The sequence below is a fragment of the Mytilus californianus genome, unplaced genomic scaffold, assembly GCF_021869535.1.
Source record: "Mytilus californianus isolate M0D057914Y unplaced genomic scaffold, xbMytCali1.0.p SCAF_7, whole genome shotgun sequence".
In the NCBI taxonomy this organism is placed as follows: Eukaryota; Metazoa; Mollusca; class Bivalvia; order Mytilida; family Mytilidae; genus Mytilus; species Mytilus californianus.
In genome coordinates this window covers 95,897,733-95,912,551 of record NW_026262723.1, presented here as the reverse complement: position 1 = coordinate 95,912,551, position 14,819 = coordinate 95,897,733, and the positions used below count along the sequence as shown (strand labels likewise).

At 30.5% G+C, this 14,819-nt stretch overlaps 1 protein-coding gene across 4 annotated transcripts in view; it reads left to right on the top strand.

Annotated features, from left to right (window-relative positions):
* The window catches only part of LOC127708856 (calcium/calmodulin-dependent protein kinase type II delta chain-like), a 126,062-nt gene extending 111,565 nt beyond the window's left edge, over window positions 1-14,497 (top strand). For all 4 annotated transcript variants that reach the window (XM_052214021.1, XM_052214023.1, XM_052214022.1 and 1 more), the window contains 2 exons: window positions 5,802-5,916; window positions 7,297-14,497. In XM_052214021.1, coding sequence (XP_052069981.1) covers window positions 5,802-5,916; window positions 7,297-7,414 — 233 coding nt within the window. In that variant the 3' untranslated portion in view covers window positions 7,415-14,497. The remainder of the gene's footprint in view (window positions 1-5,801; window positions 5,917-7,296) is intronic.
* The last annotated feature ends 322 nt before the right edge of the window (window positions 14,498-14,819 follow it).

The following is a 14,819-nucleotide window of genomic DNA, read 5'->3' as shown; positions in this document are numbered from 1 at the left end:
GGATCCTATGGACAATACATACAAATATCTTCTTTTAGAGAACCACTAAATGGAATGAATGTTGCTTATGAGGTGCTGACCAAGTGTTGTTACTTTGTAGCCATTCCATCATCCAAGATGGCCGCCAGCAGGGGACTTCGTTTAACATAGGACCCTATGGACAATACATAAAAATGTCTTCTTTAAGAGAACCACTGAATGGAATGAAACCAAACATGGCATGAATGTTCCTTATGAGGTGCTGACCAAGTGTTGTTACTTTGATGCTGATCCATCATCCAAGATGGCCACCAGAGAGGGACTTAGTTTAACATAGGAACCTTTGGGAAATACATACAAATGTCTTCTTTTAGAGAACCACTTAATGGAATGAAATAAAACATGGCATGAATGTTCCTTATGAGGTGCTGACCAAGTGTTGTAACTATGTAGGCGCTCAATCATCCAAGATGGCTGCCAGCTGGGACTTAGTTTAACATGGGACCCTATGGGAAATACATACAAATGTTTTCTTTTAGAGAACCACTGAATGGAATGAAACCAAACATGGCATGAATGTTCCTAATGAGGTGCTTGCCAAGTGTTGTTACTTTGTAGCCAATTATCCAAGATGGCAACCAGCGGGGAACTTAGTTTAACAAAGGACCCTATGTGAAATACATACAAAAGTCTTCTTTTGAAGAACCACTGAATGGAGTGAAACAAAACATGTTTCTTCTAGAAAAACTGCTTAATGGATTGAAACCAAACATGATATGAATGTTTCTTTTGAGGTGCTGACCAAGTGTTGTTACTTTGTAGCTGATTTGTCATTGTCCTTATAAAGTCATTTTCTACAATTTCAATGAATTTATTGGTAATTTCTGTAAACTTAAAAAAAGTCTTCTGCTTTTGATTAAATTATGGGGCCAATATTAAACCAAATTTGGCCTCAATCATTATTAGGGTATCTGTTATGATTTTAATCTATTTTAACATGATTTCCAAAACCGAAGTAGAATCAGGTGAGAGACACAGTTTTTTCATTTTTGCCTTCCCTTGAAAACTATAATAGAAATAGAGAAACTTAAATTAGCAAAATTAATCAGCAAGACAGGATCGACAAATAAGTATGTATGGTGGAAATCGTCAGTTTACTCCTAATTAGAGTTATTGCCCTTTGATGACGATTTTTACCAATATTTTGCGTTTTGCTTTATAACTTAAAAATTATAATAGATAGATAGATAGAAACTTAAATAAGCAAAAATAATCAGCAAGACAAGATCTACATTTCAGACAACATGGAGGAAATTTTATAATGACACCTTATTGGAGTTATTGCCCTTTAAAGACAATTTTTACCAATTTTTTGGTGTTTTGCCTTTTATGATGAAAATTCTAATAGATAAATAGAAACTTTAAATAACAAAAATGATCAGCAAGGCAAGATCTAAAAACAAGTCAAATTTTGCCGATATGGTTAGTGGACTGTCACTCTTCATAGGATTGATTGCCCTTAAATGAGGATTTTTTTACCCTCTTTTTGTTTTGAGCAAAAACTAAAGAAGATAGAGAGAAACTAAACAGACAAAATGATTAGCAATACAAGATCAACAAAAAAGAAATTTTGTCATGAATTCTGTTCTTGTCTACAATGTTGGAGAGTCCATTGTTGATTATGCACATAGACCTAGGTGATCGACACAGGCTTTTTAGAGCCTCTAGTTTATATAATGTAATTTAATTCAATCAATTAGACATGAATGTACAACTGTGATATAAAGATAAGGAGATGTGGTATGATAGCCAATGAGACAAGTATCCATAAAGATTAAAAGGCAAAGATGTGAACAATTACATGTCACTGTACGACCTTCAACAATGAGCAAAGCTCATAGTGTATAATAAGCTATAAAAGGCCTGGGCATAAAGAAATGTAAAAAAATCGTTGAAATTACACTTTAGAAGATTTAAGTTCAATATAAAACATTAAGTAAGGTACAATGCAAAATGAAATAGATACATACAGATATATATATATATGTATCTATGTCTAGAAAAACACCAAAAAAACAATGATATATGATGGTAAATGATAAAAAAAAAACATAATAGAACTTGACAAATATAGTGGACACTATAGCAACTTTCATTGATCATCATCTACCGAATAATCAAAGACACATATACAAAATTAAAGAGAAGAACACAAAGGCTAGATACCAAGAACAAAAGCTATGCTAAAAATATCTTGTAACATTAAGAAACAAGATTCATGTAACATAAAGTTATCTCTTTGTTTATCTTCAACATACTCATGTATTGTACACAGTATGTTATAGGATTCACCAAATTATGTGAAAATGTAAATATGTAGGGCTACTAAGAGGTCAGGGCATATGGTTCTATACTGTAGTTACATAATGCTGAGTAACATATTAAGATTTCTTAGGGTATACTTACTTTTTATACGACCGCAAAAATTGAAAATTTTTTGGTCGTATATTGGTATGACGTTGGCGTCGTCGTCGTCGTCGTCCGGCGTCGTCCGAAGACACATTGGTTTTCGCACTCTAACTTTAGTTTAAGTGAATGGATCTCCATGAAATTTTACCATAAGGTTCAATACCACGAAAGGAAGGTGGGGATTGATTTTGGGGGTTATGGTACCAACAGTTAAGGAACTAGGGGCCAAAAAGGGGCCAAAAATAAGCATTTTTGTAACTTCCAGACAATAACTTGTGTGTAAGTGTATGGATCTCTCTGACATTGTACCACAAGGTTCCATATCACAAAGGGAAGGCTGTAATTGATTTTGGGGGTAATTGCCTCAAAATTTTAGGAATTAGGGGCCAAAAAAGGGGCAAAAAACAAGCATTTTTCTAGTTTCATGACAATAACTTGTGTGTAAGTGTTTGGATATTTCTGAAATTGTACTACAAGGTTCCATATCACAAAGGGAAAGCTGGAATTGAGTTTGGGGGTAATTGCCCGAAACGTTTAGGAATTGGGGGCCAAAAAGGGGCCAAAAATAAGCATTTTTCTAGTTTCCAGACAATAACTTGTGTTCAAGTGTATGGATCTCTCTGAAATTGTACTGCAAGGTACCATACCACAAAGGGAAGGCTGGGATTGAGTTTGGGGGTGATGAATCATAAGGGGGTTCAAATAATTTGGGGGGGGGATTTTTTTTTTTTCTTTTTTTCCTTTTTTTTTTCTTTTTTTTTTTCTTTTAAAATTTTCCATTTTAAGTTGGTTATTTCTGATTAATATTTAAAAGCAAATAATAATGATATGGTAGGAGATACACACCAAACAGGATGTGTAAATTATTATATAATAAGTATTGTGCAATAGCAAGAAATTTTCAATTGCACAGTATTGCACAATTGCAAGAAATCTTCAATTGCACAGTATTGCGCAATAGCAAGAAATCTCAATTGCACAGTATTGGGCAATAGCAAGAAATATCCAATAGCACAATATTGCGCAATAGCAAGAAATTGTCAATTGTACAGTATTGCACAATAGCAAGAAATATTCAATTGCACAGTATTGTGCAAAAGAAGATACTTCGTATAAATTGCTTATTTCTTGATCAATTTCAATGGGGTTTTACTCTTGAATTCTTGGGGTTCTTTAATATGCTGAATCTAACCGTGTATTAAGTTTTTGGATTTTGGGCCCCGTTTTTAAATTGGTCCACATTGAGGTCCAAAGGGTCCAAAATTTAACTTTGTTTGATTTCATCAAAAATTGAATTATTGGGGTTCTTTGATATGCCGAATCTAACCGTGTATTTAGATTCTTAATTTTTGGTTCCGTTTTCAAATTGGTCTACATTAAGGTCAAAAGGGTCCAAAATTAAACTTAGTTTGATTTTAACAAAAATTGAATTTTTAAGGTACTTTGATATGCTGAATCTAAACATGTATTTAGATTTTTGATTATGGGCCCAGTTTTCAAGTTGGTCCAAATCGGGGTCCAAAATTAAACTTTGTTTGATTTCAACAAAAATTGAATATATGGGGTTCTTTGATATGCTGAATCTAACCATGTATTTAGATTTTTGATTTTTGGGCCCCATTATCAACTTTGTCCACATTGAGGTCAAAAGGGTCCAAAATTAAACTTCGTTTGATTTCATCAAAAATTGAATTCTTGGGGTTCTTTGATATGCTGAATCTAACCATGTATTTAGATTTTTTATTTGTGGACCCGCTATCAAATTGGTTCATATTGAGGTCAAAAGGGTCCAAAATTAAACTTTGTTTGATTTCATCAAAAATTGAATTATTGGGGTTCTTTGATATGCCAAATCTAACCGTGTATTTAGATTTTTAATTTTGGGTCCCGTTTTTAAATTGGTCTACATTAAGGTCCAAAGGGTCCAAAATTAAACTTAGTTTGATTTTAACAAAAATTGAATTCTTGGGGTTCTTTGATATGCTGAATCTAAACATGTGTTTAGATTTTTGATTATGGGCCCAGTTTTCAAGTTGGTCCAAGTTGGGGTCTAAAATTAAACTTTGTTTGATTTCAACAAAAATTGAATATATGGGGTTCTTTGATATGCTGAATCTTAACATGTATTTAGATTTTAGATTTTTGGCCCAGTTTTCAAGTTGGTCCAAATTGGGGTCCAAAATTAAACTTTGTTTGATTTCAACAAAAATTGAATATATGGGGTTCTTTGATATGCTGAATCTTACCATGTATTTAGATTTTTTATTTGTGGGCCCGCTATCAAATTGGTTCATATTGAGGCAAAAAGGGTCCAAAATTAAATTTTGTTTGATTTCATCAAAAATTGAATTATTGGGGTTCTTTGATATGCCAAATCTAACCGTGTTTTTAGATTTTTAATTTTGGGTCCCGTTTTTTAAATTGATCTACATTAAGATCCAAAGGGTCCAAAATTAAACTTAGTTTGATTTTAACAAAAATTGAATTCTTGGGGTACTTTGATATACTGAATCTAAACATGTGTTTAGATTTTTGATTATGGGACCAGTTTTCAAGTTTGTCCAAGTTGGGGTCCAAAATTAAACTTTGTTTGATTTCAACAAAAATTGAATATATGGGGTTCTTTGATATGCTGAATCTAACCATGTATTTTGATTTTGGACATTGGACCATAATAGGTAAATTAAAAAAATTGAAGTTCTTAGACCACATTCTTTCTGTGTCAGAAACCTATGCTGTGTCAAATATTTAATCACAATCCAAATTCAGAGCTGTATCAAGCTTGAATGTTGTGTCCATACTTGCCCCAACTGTTCAGGGTTCGACCTCTGCGGTCGTATCAAGCTGCGCCCAGCGAAGCATTTTATTATGTATTCCTGTAACACTATTTGTAACACTATTTGTGACATGACATTTTTATTTCATATATTCCTTTGTATATACACATTTATCTTAGTGGATTTGTACACAATCACAGAATTTCTTACAATGGCCAACAAAAATGGGAGTTCCTTGCATTGTCATACCAAATATCTATAAAATTATAATGCTGAAGTTAGAATTAATTCATGTTTCAGTGTAATTCAGTTTATATCCTTTTATTTTTCTTTACTTTTTTTTGTCTTTATAAATCTCTGAATGACATGGGGAATATTAGAAAGTCATTCAGATTCAAATGCATAAACAGATATCAGTTGTACAAAAGTTATCTGTAGTAAAACAGGATTTTCTGGCATGTAATTAGTGATTATTTAAAAGTTTGATGTCAATTTACTATTTTTTTACGTTTTAAACATCATATTATAATATACGTTTAACTGTATGTAATTTATGTTACAATAAATGTTTTGTAGTGTTCTCTAAGAACAATAAGCCAGTAAATACCAGTATCCTGACACCTCATGTTCACTTACTGGGAGAAGATGCAGCTAGTATTGCTTATATCAGATTAACACAGTTCATAGATAGGTTAGTTCAATTACTAAAAGATGCATATACTTTTTTCTGATATCAAACAAAACTAGGGTATATAACTTGATGGAAAGGAAATCCATTAGCCATGATAAAGGAAAACAAATTTGAGCCTCCGCATTGGATATTTGATTTTGTATTCATTCTGTCTTTTTTTATGCGATATTTAATTACTTATTAACTGGCCCAGGACTGTATATGAAGTCTTCTGAGATCAGACAAGGAATGTTTCTTTTATTTTCATAACATCTGAAAATATGTATGTTAGACCCAGATCGAGTTCTGATCTCTAATTGACATCCATTCCACAAATCAGAGTCCACTCTTACGTCACTGTTTCTCAAATTTTTTCATGTAATAAACTTATAAGAGAAACGTCCTGTAGTACCCAGGCTCTCGGTCATAAAACAATACTCAGTACTCCAAAATTTGTGTTTGAAACACTCAATCCAGTGTTTTGATGGTTGGTTTCTGAGTCTGAGTATGATAATTGTACTCAATTGTTTTATGACCACAAGGCCAGAGCGTAGTCAAATAGGAGTCATATCTAATCGGTCCACAATCTGGCTTGAAAATTTATTTTTTTAGCATTGGCTTTTTGTTTTTATGTTCTTGATTATGCCCTTATATACAACATGACAAATCATTATAATGTGACTGAGTTGATTTAAGAACAACAAAGATGGATAAATGTATTGGTATTTTACATGTAGTTGGAAATATTACCAGTATATGCATATCAGGAGGAGATTTGTTGATGTGATATGAATTTGAGTGATTTACATATCAATATCCAGTAGACACCTTTTCCAAGTCATGGCCCAGGTTAGAATAATGTGTCTTAGTGAGGGGGTCTGTCTTCAATTAGATGTTACTGTGTGAGCTAGCACATCAAAAATCTGACATTGATGTAAGGTATGCACCAATTCATTAATCAATCAATCAAACTCAAGCAGTTTTTTAATATTGAACAAAATAGTTTGTGATTTAGAAATTAAGAGGCCAAGATAGCAGGAGCCAATCAAACGAGACATAGTAGCTAAATCACTAGATAAAGATAAAAGATAAATACTTTTGGTTTTTACCCAATATATATTTCATCTGAAACAGTAGTAAGAAATGATGTATAAAGAGAACAACCTCATGCATTGTCTCAAAATATAAATTAGGTATATGAGCTCTTTCAATATCACACACCATATCAACAAGGCCTCCAGGGATTATATTTGCGTTTCTGTCTGATACGGGTGTGATATTGAAAAAGCCATATAGTATTCTCTATATTTCCAGTACAACAGCAGCTATGACAAAAGAACCTTTGACAGGATTTCCCAAAATTAAAACATCAGTATCAACAATTCTTCTTTTACATTGTAGAAGTGGTTTGCCAGTTACAACACAACAAGAAGAAACAAGAGTTTGGCAACGCAAAGATGGAAAATGGCAGAATGTCCATCTCCATAGGTCAGGTGGTTCCTCTGCACCAAACAAATAAGATGGAACACTAAATATGGATAGAAATCTTTTCCATTTTTGCTCATTGGTGTGTCTGCTTTTGTCAAAGGGAGCAGAAGCAGAATTTAATGGCAAAGGAATTCTTCAATCCCTTCCCTTGTCAGTGGTGTACTCATGGTGGTACACACAAGTCAAAAGAATATTTTGTCATTTTAAATGTAACAGTCAAACTTTTTTTTTTAGATTTTTCATAGTGTTTTAATCTTTAAAATTTATATTTATTATAAAATAAAGTTCTGTCTTTATATGGAAAATAATGAGATATTTTATTTATCTCAAATAATATTCTTTCATTTTTTTATGAGTACAGTTGTTGAGAATGATTTATGTATGAAGTTTTTTTTTGGATAGCAGTGAATTCCTAAGATGATGCCTTATGTTAGGTATGGGGTATTTGTTATTTATTTTAATAAATCCCATATTCTATTCATAGAACAAATTGCACTGTAACTAGTAAAGTGAGGAAAGATGGATTTGTAAAGTTGTATTTAGGGGAGTATAATATATGGTACTGGTTAGAGACTGTATCCTCAGATATTTTTATAATATGCAAATTATATACTGATTAGATTTCCTTCTACAACTTGAATATTTTTTCTGGTCTCTCTTTATATGTTTTACTACATATATACAGTTTTATTTATAAACACAATATGTAAAAATTTGATAAGTTTTTCTCCTATATTCTGTACAAAAATACTTTTTTGCTTATATTTTTTTTTTATATTAAAAGAGCATTTTATAGTTTTATTTCTACAGTTTTGTCTATAAATTTTTTTTTTTTTCATAATTTTACAATAGAATTGATTGAATTTACTTCTGATATCCTTTTTCTTTGTGAAGTTGTAAGTTTTGAAAACTTGACAATAAAATTAACTTATATGATTCTTTTAATTGTGTATCTGACATTTCATTCAGAAAATTAGTATATCTGAGTATTTTTTCTCAGAAAAATCATTAAAAAAAAGTGCAATATATGTGTTATATTTGTTTTTCAGATCAGATTTATGTCTGTTTGTTGTATTTTGGATTTCTGGTGTCATATTTTGTCTAACATTTAATACATTCATGATTATTTTTTCCCAAAGAGTTAATTGGAAAGAATACTTGGATTTTCTATGGATAGAATTTACATAAACTTATGCAGCATTATGCAAATTCATTTTTTGAATCTGCTTATCTTACTCAAAAGAGGCCACATCAAATATTTTCTTCTGAATTTTGAGTTACAAGAATTTAAGGGTTGAACTTTAAATTAGATACGATTAAAATAATGATTTTCTTTTTTTTCTTTTGGCAATTTAGATCAAATAATTATAGATATGAATTATTTAGATTATATACTTCAGGATGTACTAAAATAAGTAATGGCATTTGAATAATTCATCCTACCTTACAATTTTATATTTTATAAATTATATATGAGTCAAAATCTTCTGGTATACATTTTTTATAAAGAAGAAAAAATCAACTGTAAGGAAAGATTTTTTTTTTTCATTTCTACAAATAACAATTAATGCCATAGTTAAATACATACATTATACAAGTTTGTTATACTGGAGGAGGGGGATAGTCATTCAAAACTTCTAAATAACAATTAAGATATTCAGACTTGTATTTGTTTCATTAATTAAAGTGTTATGTTGTTAACCCTATATAAGATTTAATCCTTAACATTATTGCATAAGTCTTAAGCTTTACATAATTCAGAATCAAATTCCTCATTGACGTGTAGTATTCTGTTGGTATTCTTCAAGTTGAGTATGTTTGAAGTGTTCAGTGTGCATGTACAGTTAGTTGCCATAAAGTTCTCGGGTCATATTTGTTAGTAGAATGTCTAGTTTTTTTTTGAACATTTTGAAATTACAGAAATTTGAATGCAGTGGCAACATTTTACATACTTTTAGGTATATTAGCTCAGAAATTAAATAGGGGTACTGTATGAAGCTATTGATAGATATTCTGTGTAAATTAAGCAATGGATATCTGGCACATTTGAAGTAATGAAAGATTACAGTGACAAAATGTGGAGTTAATAGAATGTCAATTTCTACATATTTGTCTCTAATTCAGTAACCTGTATTTGGCTGCTGTTTATGTTAATATAATAATCTTCACAATTACTGAACAAAGGTGTTAAATCAACATATAGAGGATGTTTTTAAATTAAAAAAACTGTTCAAGGTGTATTTAATTTATGGAAAAATACATCACTACCAACTAACTTTATACTTTCCAAGTATTACACTGTCTCTGTTTTCATTGTGGAGGATTTTTTTATAAATGTAGTCCATATCTCATATGCATAATAAAAAAATCCCTAGTTTTTTCAAGTTCACCTGCTTTAACAAGGACCCAGTGTGAGATGTTTCGTTAACTTGATGTCCATGTTATATTGTTAATCATTTTCAAAAACTACATGGCTGATGAAATCTGATTTTTCCGGAATCATTTGTAAGGAATTTTCTTGAAAAGTTGTGATTAATTACCCCTCAGTCCAAAAAACATAGGCACTAAAAATAAATCATAGTGGTTAAAGAAGATAAACATGTCAACAGCTTATCTTGGTCCTTATTAGAAATACTTTATAAAAATATTCTTCAGAGACTGATATTATACATGAATGATGCCATGCTATTCCTTCATGAGTTTGTGATTTTGTGACAATCTAAATTCCAACTGTCACATACTTTAATTTATGGGACTTCTTTTTCTTGGAATCTGTTTCACAATTGTGATTGATAATATGATGGTCTCATTTTAAATACAAAACTGGAATTGAAAATGGTGCCACCATGGACTGGATTATTATTGTGCCATTAAAAAATCATTTTATTTTGATGCAGATCTAAATCAGTTGCATCTGTCAGCTTAAACTCTTTCATGAATATTCCACTATAAAACCTTAAAAAAAACTATTAAATGCAGATTTGCTTGCATAAAAAATATCATATTATAAGCGACTTGAAATGAAATTTGTATGTGAAAATCTCTTGGGAAAATGTAATCTGAAAGCACTTAGAATTTTATGCATTGTTTGATTAAACAAAAAATTTGTTCCATTTTCATTTACATTGATTTTTAGAACTAGATCAGAATCATACATAGTTTGTATATTTTCTGGACAGTTAATTTAGTTCTTATAGGGCAAACATTTTATGAAAGTTATGCAGCTACTTTATTGATTTTCAATGTTTATATTAGGTGTACATTTTTTATTTGAATATTTATTTACGATGCTTTGGTCATTTTATTTAATTTGCCGCTTATGTTAATTTTACTGTAATATTTGCTTTTAAAGATAAGAAAATAGACAAATAGATAAAAAATACTGGCAAATAATTTGGTGAAAGTTAGTTATGAAGAGCAAATGATATATTTAGTTTCATTTTCTCTTTAATCTTTTACTAAGGGTAAATATTTTTTGGGTTTTATTCATTAATTAAAGTTATTTAGTGTGCCCAACTGCTATACTGTTTTCATCGGCGGATCCAGGAGGGTGTTTCGGAGGTTGGAACCCCCCTTTTTTTTCCGATTTAAAAAAAAAAAGATTATTTTTTTTTTTTTTTTTAATCATGTGAACGTTTCGTAGTGTTCAGGGGGATTGGAGGAACCCCCCTTCTCAAAATAACTGGATCTGCAACTATGTTTTCCATTTCTTGTCACACTAGCTCAGTACTCAGGGAAAATGATTTTAGTTTATTTATACATATACTTTAGTGGCAACAGTGTGTTTCTGTGGAATCAGTATCATTAGAGTACTCGAGAGAAAAATGGCAAGCATATTAGTATACAAGTAGGAAAAAAATTTACATACCAGTGTACGGTCTGTGATTTCATTATTTAGTAAACCTGCATTTTGTTGACCCAACATAACATGCACAGACTTACAAGAGGAATGTAATTACTTGTCAGCATCCAAATTTTATTTGGTCCCTACCTTTTCAAAATCTGTAGAAATGCTTTAATTTTGAAAGTATAATTTAGACATACATAGTTGTTTATAGGAGGGGAATCTTTGACGAGTTGTCATCTTATTTTAAGTCGATTACAGTTGAAACTTTAAATAAATAATGATAACCAATAGAAATATAAGGTGAATTTTTGACAATCTTTATGCAACTTTTCTTTTTATTCTACTGTTGCTTACTTTTCCTGGTTTTATAGTAATAGGTTTTTGAAAAAAAATACATTATTACTTTCATTTTGATCCTATGCTTTTCTTTATTCTTTTTCTTTTTTATCTAAGTTAGATCTGTTTTTCATTTCATCCATTTCATGTATAACACCATTTACTTGCTTCAAATTCAAGTTCTAATAATATACAGTACAAAATTATCATGTCGAGTCATGGGCTAAATTGAACAAAATACCAGCCATTCATGACAACCAATTTGTAGTACAGGTTCTTAAAGGGATATAGTTGTATTTGCTGCATAACTTTTTAAGTTTAATGTAAAAAATAACTGATCAGTTTAGATAAATAATAACAGTAAAATTGGAAAGTTGGGGTTGAATTAAGGGTATTCATGCAATTCATGTTTGTCCCAATCTACCCGATAAAATTTTTTTCAAAAAGTAAATGAATTAACAGTACAAATTGTAAAGTGCCATTTGAATGGTCCTTTTGTACAGAGCAGGACTTCAGTGGTTATTAGGCTAGGTATAAATGGCTGAACAACATTGCAGGTTTCTTTTTTTGTATTTATAGTACCTTGTTATACATGTAAAATACTTTGTTCCTGAGATTTGCAAGAAGAGATATTTATGCACTCTTTTGAATATGTTCTTCATTCATAGTATCATTACGAGTTGAGTCCATTTTGATATCATATCTAAATTATGGCATCTTGAATACTGGGTCTAAAAGTGAGATGATATTTGGTAATGATCAAAGGTTGTTGTCAGTCAAATGACTGTATACTCTACATTTCTTGACATTTCACCTGTGATAAACATTCTTTTCTAGTTCATTATGATAATCATTTCTAATCATTGATATTTGTTCAAAACTTGATACTTGTACAAAAATAAATCTATGAATTACTGCACAATCACCATTTCTTTTCAGTGGTAAAGAGAACTTACTTAAATGATAGATGAGTTATTCTGACAATAAGTGATTGGTTTACAGAATAGCATTGCCTCTTTAGAAAATACTGCATCTGCATACCATTTTTATTATTTGATAAACATCAACAAATGAAAACTAAGTGGCAAAAATTGGATTTGGGTTATATTTCATATATTGTTTCTTTATATATTTTTACTATCTGGCTTTTGAACAAATATTGATAGATGGATGTTTGCTTAACATTCAGTATTTGAAAAAAAAAAAAGGAAACTTAACTACAAAATGTTTATCTTTAAGGTTGATGCTCAGTAACATTTTAAAAATCCAAATGTAAATTTTTAGGACTGAAATTCTCCCTATTGTAATTATTATTTAGATAAGTGAAGAATTTGATTTGTACAAGCACCTTGTTTTGAATACCATGTTTTACTGCATTATTGTTTTTTATTCCAGATATTATTTATCTTTTTATATATTTTCTGTTTTGTTATTTCATGCATATCATCAAAATTTGTCATTTAGTGAATATGAAAGTGTATAGACATTGTATATATTTTGGATTCATTCCTTTGTCTGGTTGGTTTGATTCCTTGAGTTTGTAATGAACCTGACGTAAATAGCTTTTTTGCCTTTGCTTCTCCCAAGCTACTAATGTACAGAAAGTAATGGAGTACCATTCTGTGAATTTTCCTATTCCACTATTTTAATGAAATGTTTTGATTTGCCAAAGAAAACTAACTGATCCTTATTAGATGGTGAAACAGGTGAATAGTAAAGATGATTTTACAACCATTATGAAGTTGTAGGAATGCAACATCAAGAAAGTTCAATGCCTATTGCCATGGTCAAAAGGAGTAAGTTCGGTAAGGGCCATATTTGGCCCCGATTATAAAGTTCAATGTTACATGATAAAACATGTTTTAAGTTGACTTAAAGACATGTGAGAAAGTTAAATAGAACTATTTGTGTCAAAGTTTTCTTCTAAAGTGTTGATTTTTACATCCCAAATAGGTCAAGATAAGAGATTTTGGGGAAATTTGACAAAATTGGCCGAATTTCAACCAAATTTAGGACCAGGAAACATAGAGCGCAGGCGTCGACAAACTAAATATTCAAGTTAGACATGTAAAATGTCATTACAAATCTTGTTTTAAAAGAAAAGATCTTTTTTGTCGACGTTTGCGCTCTATGTTTCCTGTCCAATAATCCATGTAAATTTACCCATTTTCATTGATTTTTTCATGGAAAATCTAAATGAGTACTATTTGTGACATCATGAATAAAACGCAGGAACGTAAATTTTCAACAAAAAGGCTTATTTCCTATCTAGTCACTGTATTAGCTATGACTCATTGTGATATTGGTCGATAAATCCTAATTTGAAATTTGAGCTAAAAAAGGGGGCCATTGTTTGGCCTTATCGAACCTACTCCTTTAAAGTTCAACTTTTTGCATGTTTAATATGAGAAAAGATTAAGTTTTATTTAGCTTGTATTGTAAGTAAATTTATTAAGACAATATTTATTGTTTGTTTGTTTACTTTATTTATGTATCATACATTTATAAGGCCATGGTGACTCAGACATTTGTCAGATTTATTTTTCCAGATACTGAGTTTTTGAAGTTTTAAAATTTGACTGAAAATACTGATAATTAAGACAATTATACTTAATTTCAGCAATATGATGTTTTTTTTAATACCTGCTTGAACAATCTTATGAATAAAATTTTACATTGGTCAAAGAATGAGAAAAGGGTAAAATTTTATTGCTTTTGTTGGAGAATAAAATACATGTATTTAAAGTATGAAGGTAGATCCTATTCATAATGAATAAGTTGTGCAGGTTCATTTTGTGTGTATGAATTCAATTTTATGTATGTTTGTAACAATGTTGTCCTTCCTCAGCAATTTTTTTCAAATTATATCTGTTTATGTAGTGCTTCAAAATTTTAAAATGTACTTTTCAAATAAATCACATCATAACTTAATTTTTGTTTTCTTTTTTGCAATGTTGCATGTAGTCAGTGGTAAAATGATCCAGGAAATATGATGTATGGTGTTGTACATTTTGCCAGTGATTAATAGATTATGATATTCTGTTTTATGGTACATGTAATCAATGACTGAATCATGCAGGAAACTAAATTGTAAATTCCATCAGTGACACTATGAATTAGCTTTGGATTTTTAGCGGTCCATCAGTACTCCGTCTTTTTTGTTTTTGGATGCTTACTCTCAAGTACTATCTACAGGGCTGCAACCTTACTTGTATCTATGGTCACATAAAATTAGAGGAAGATTCCTTCTGAA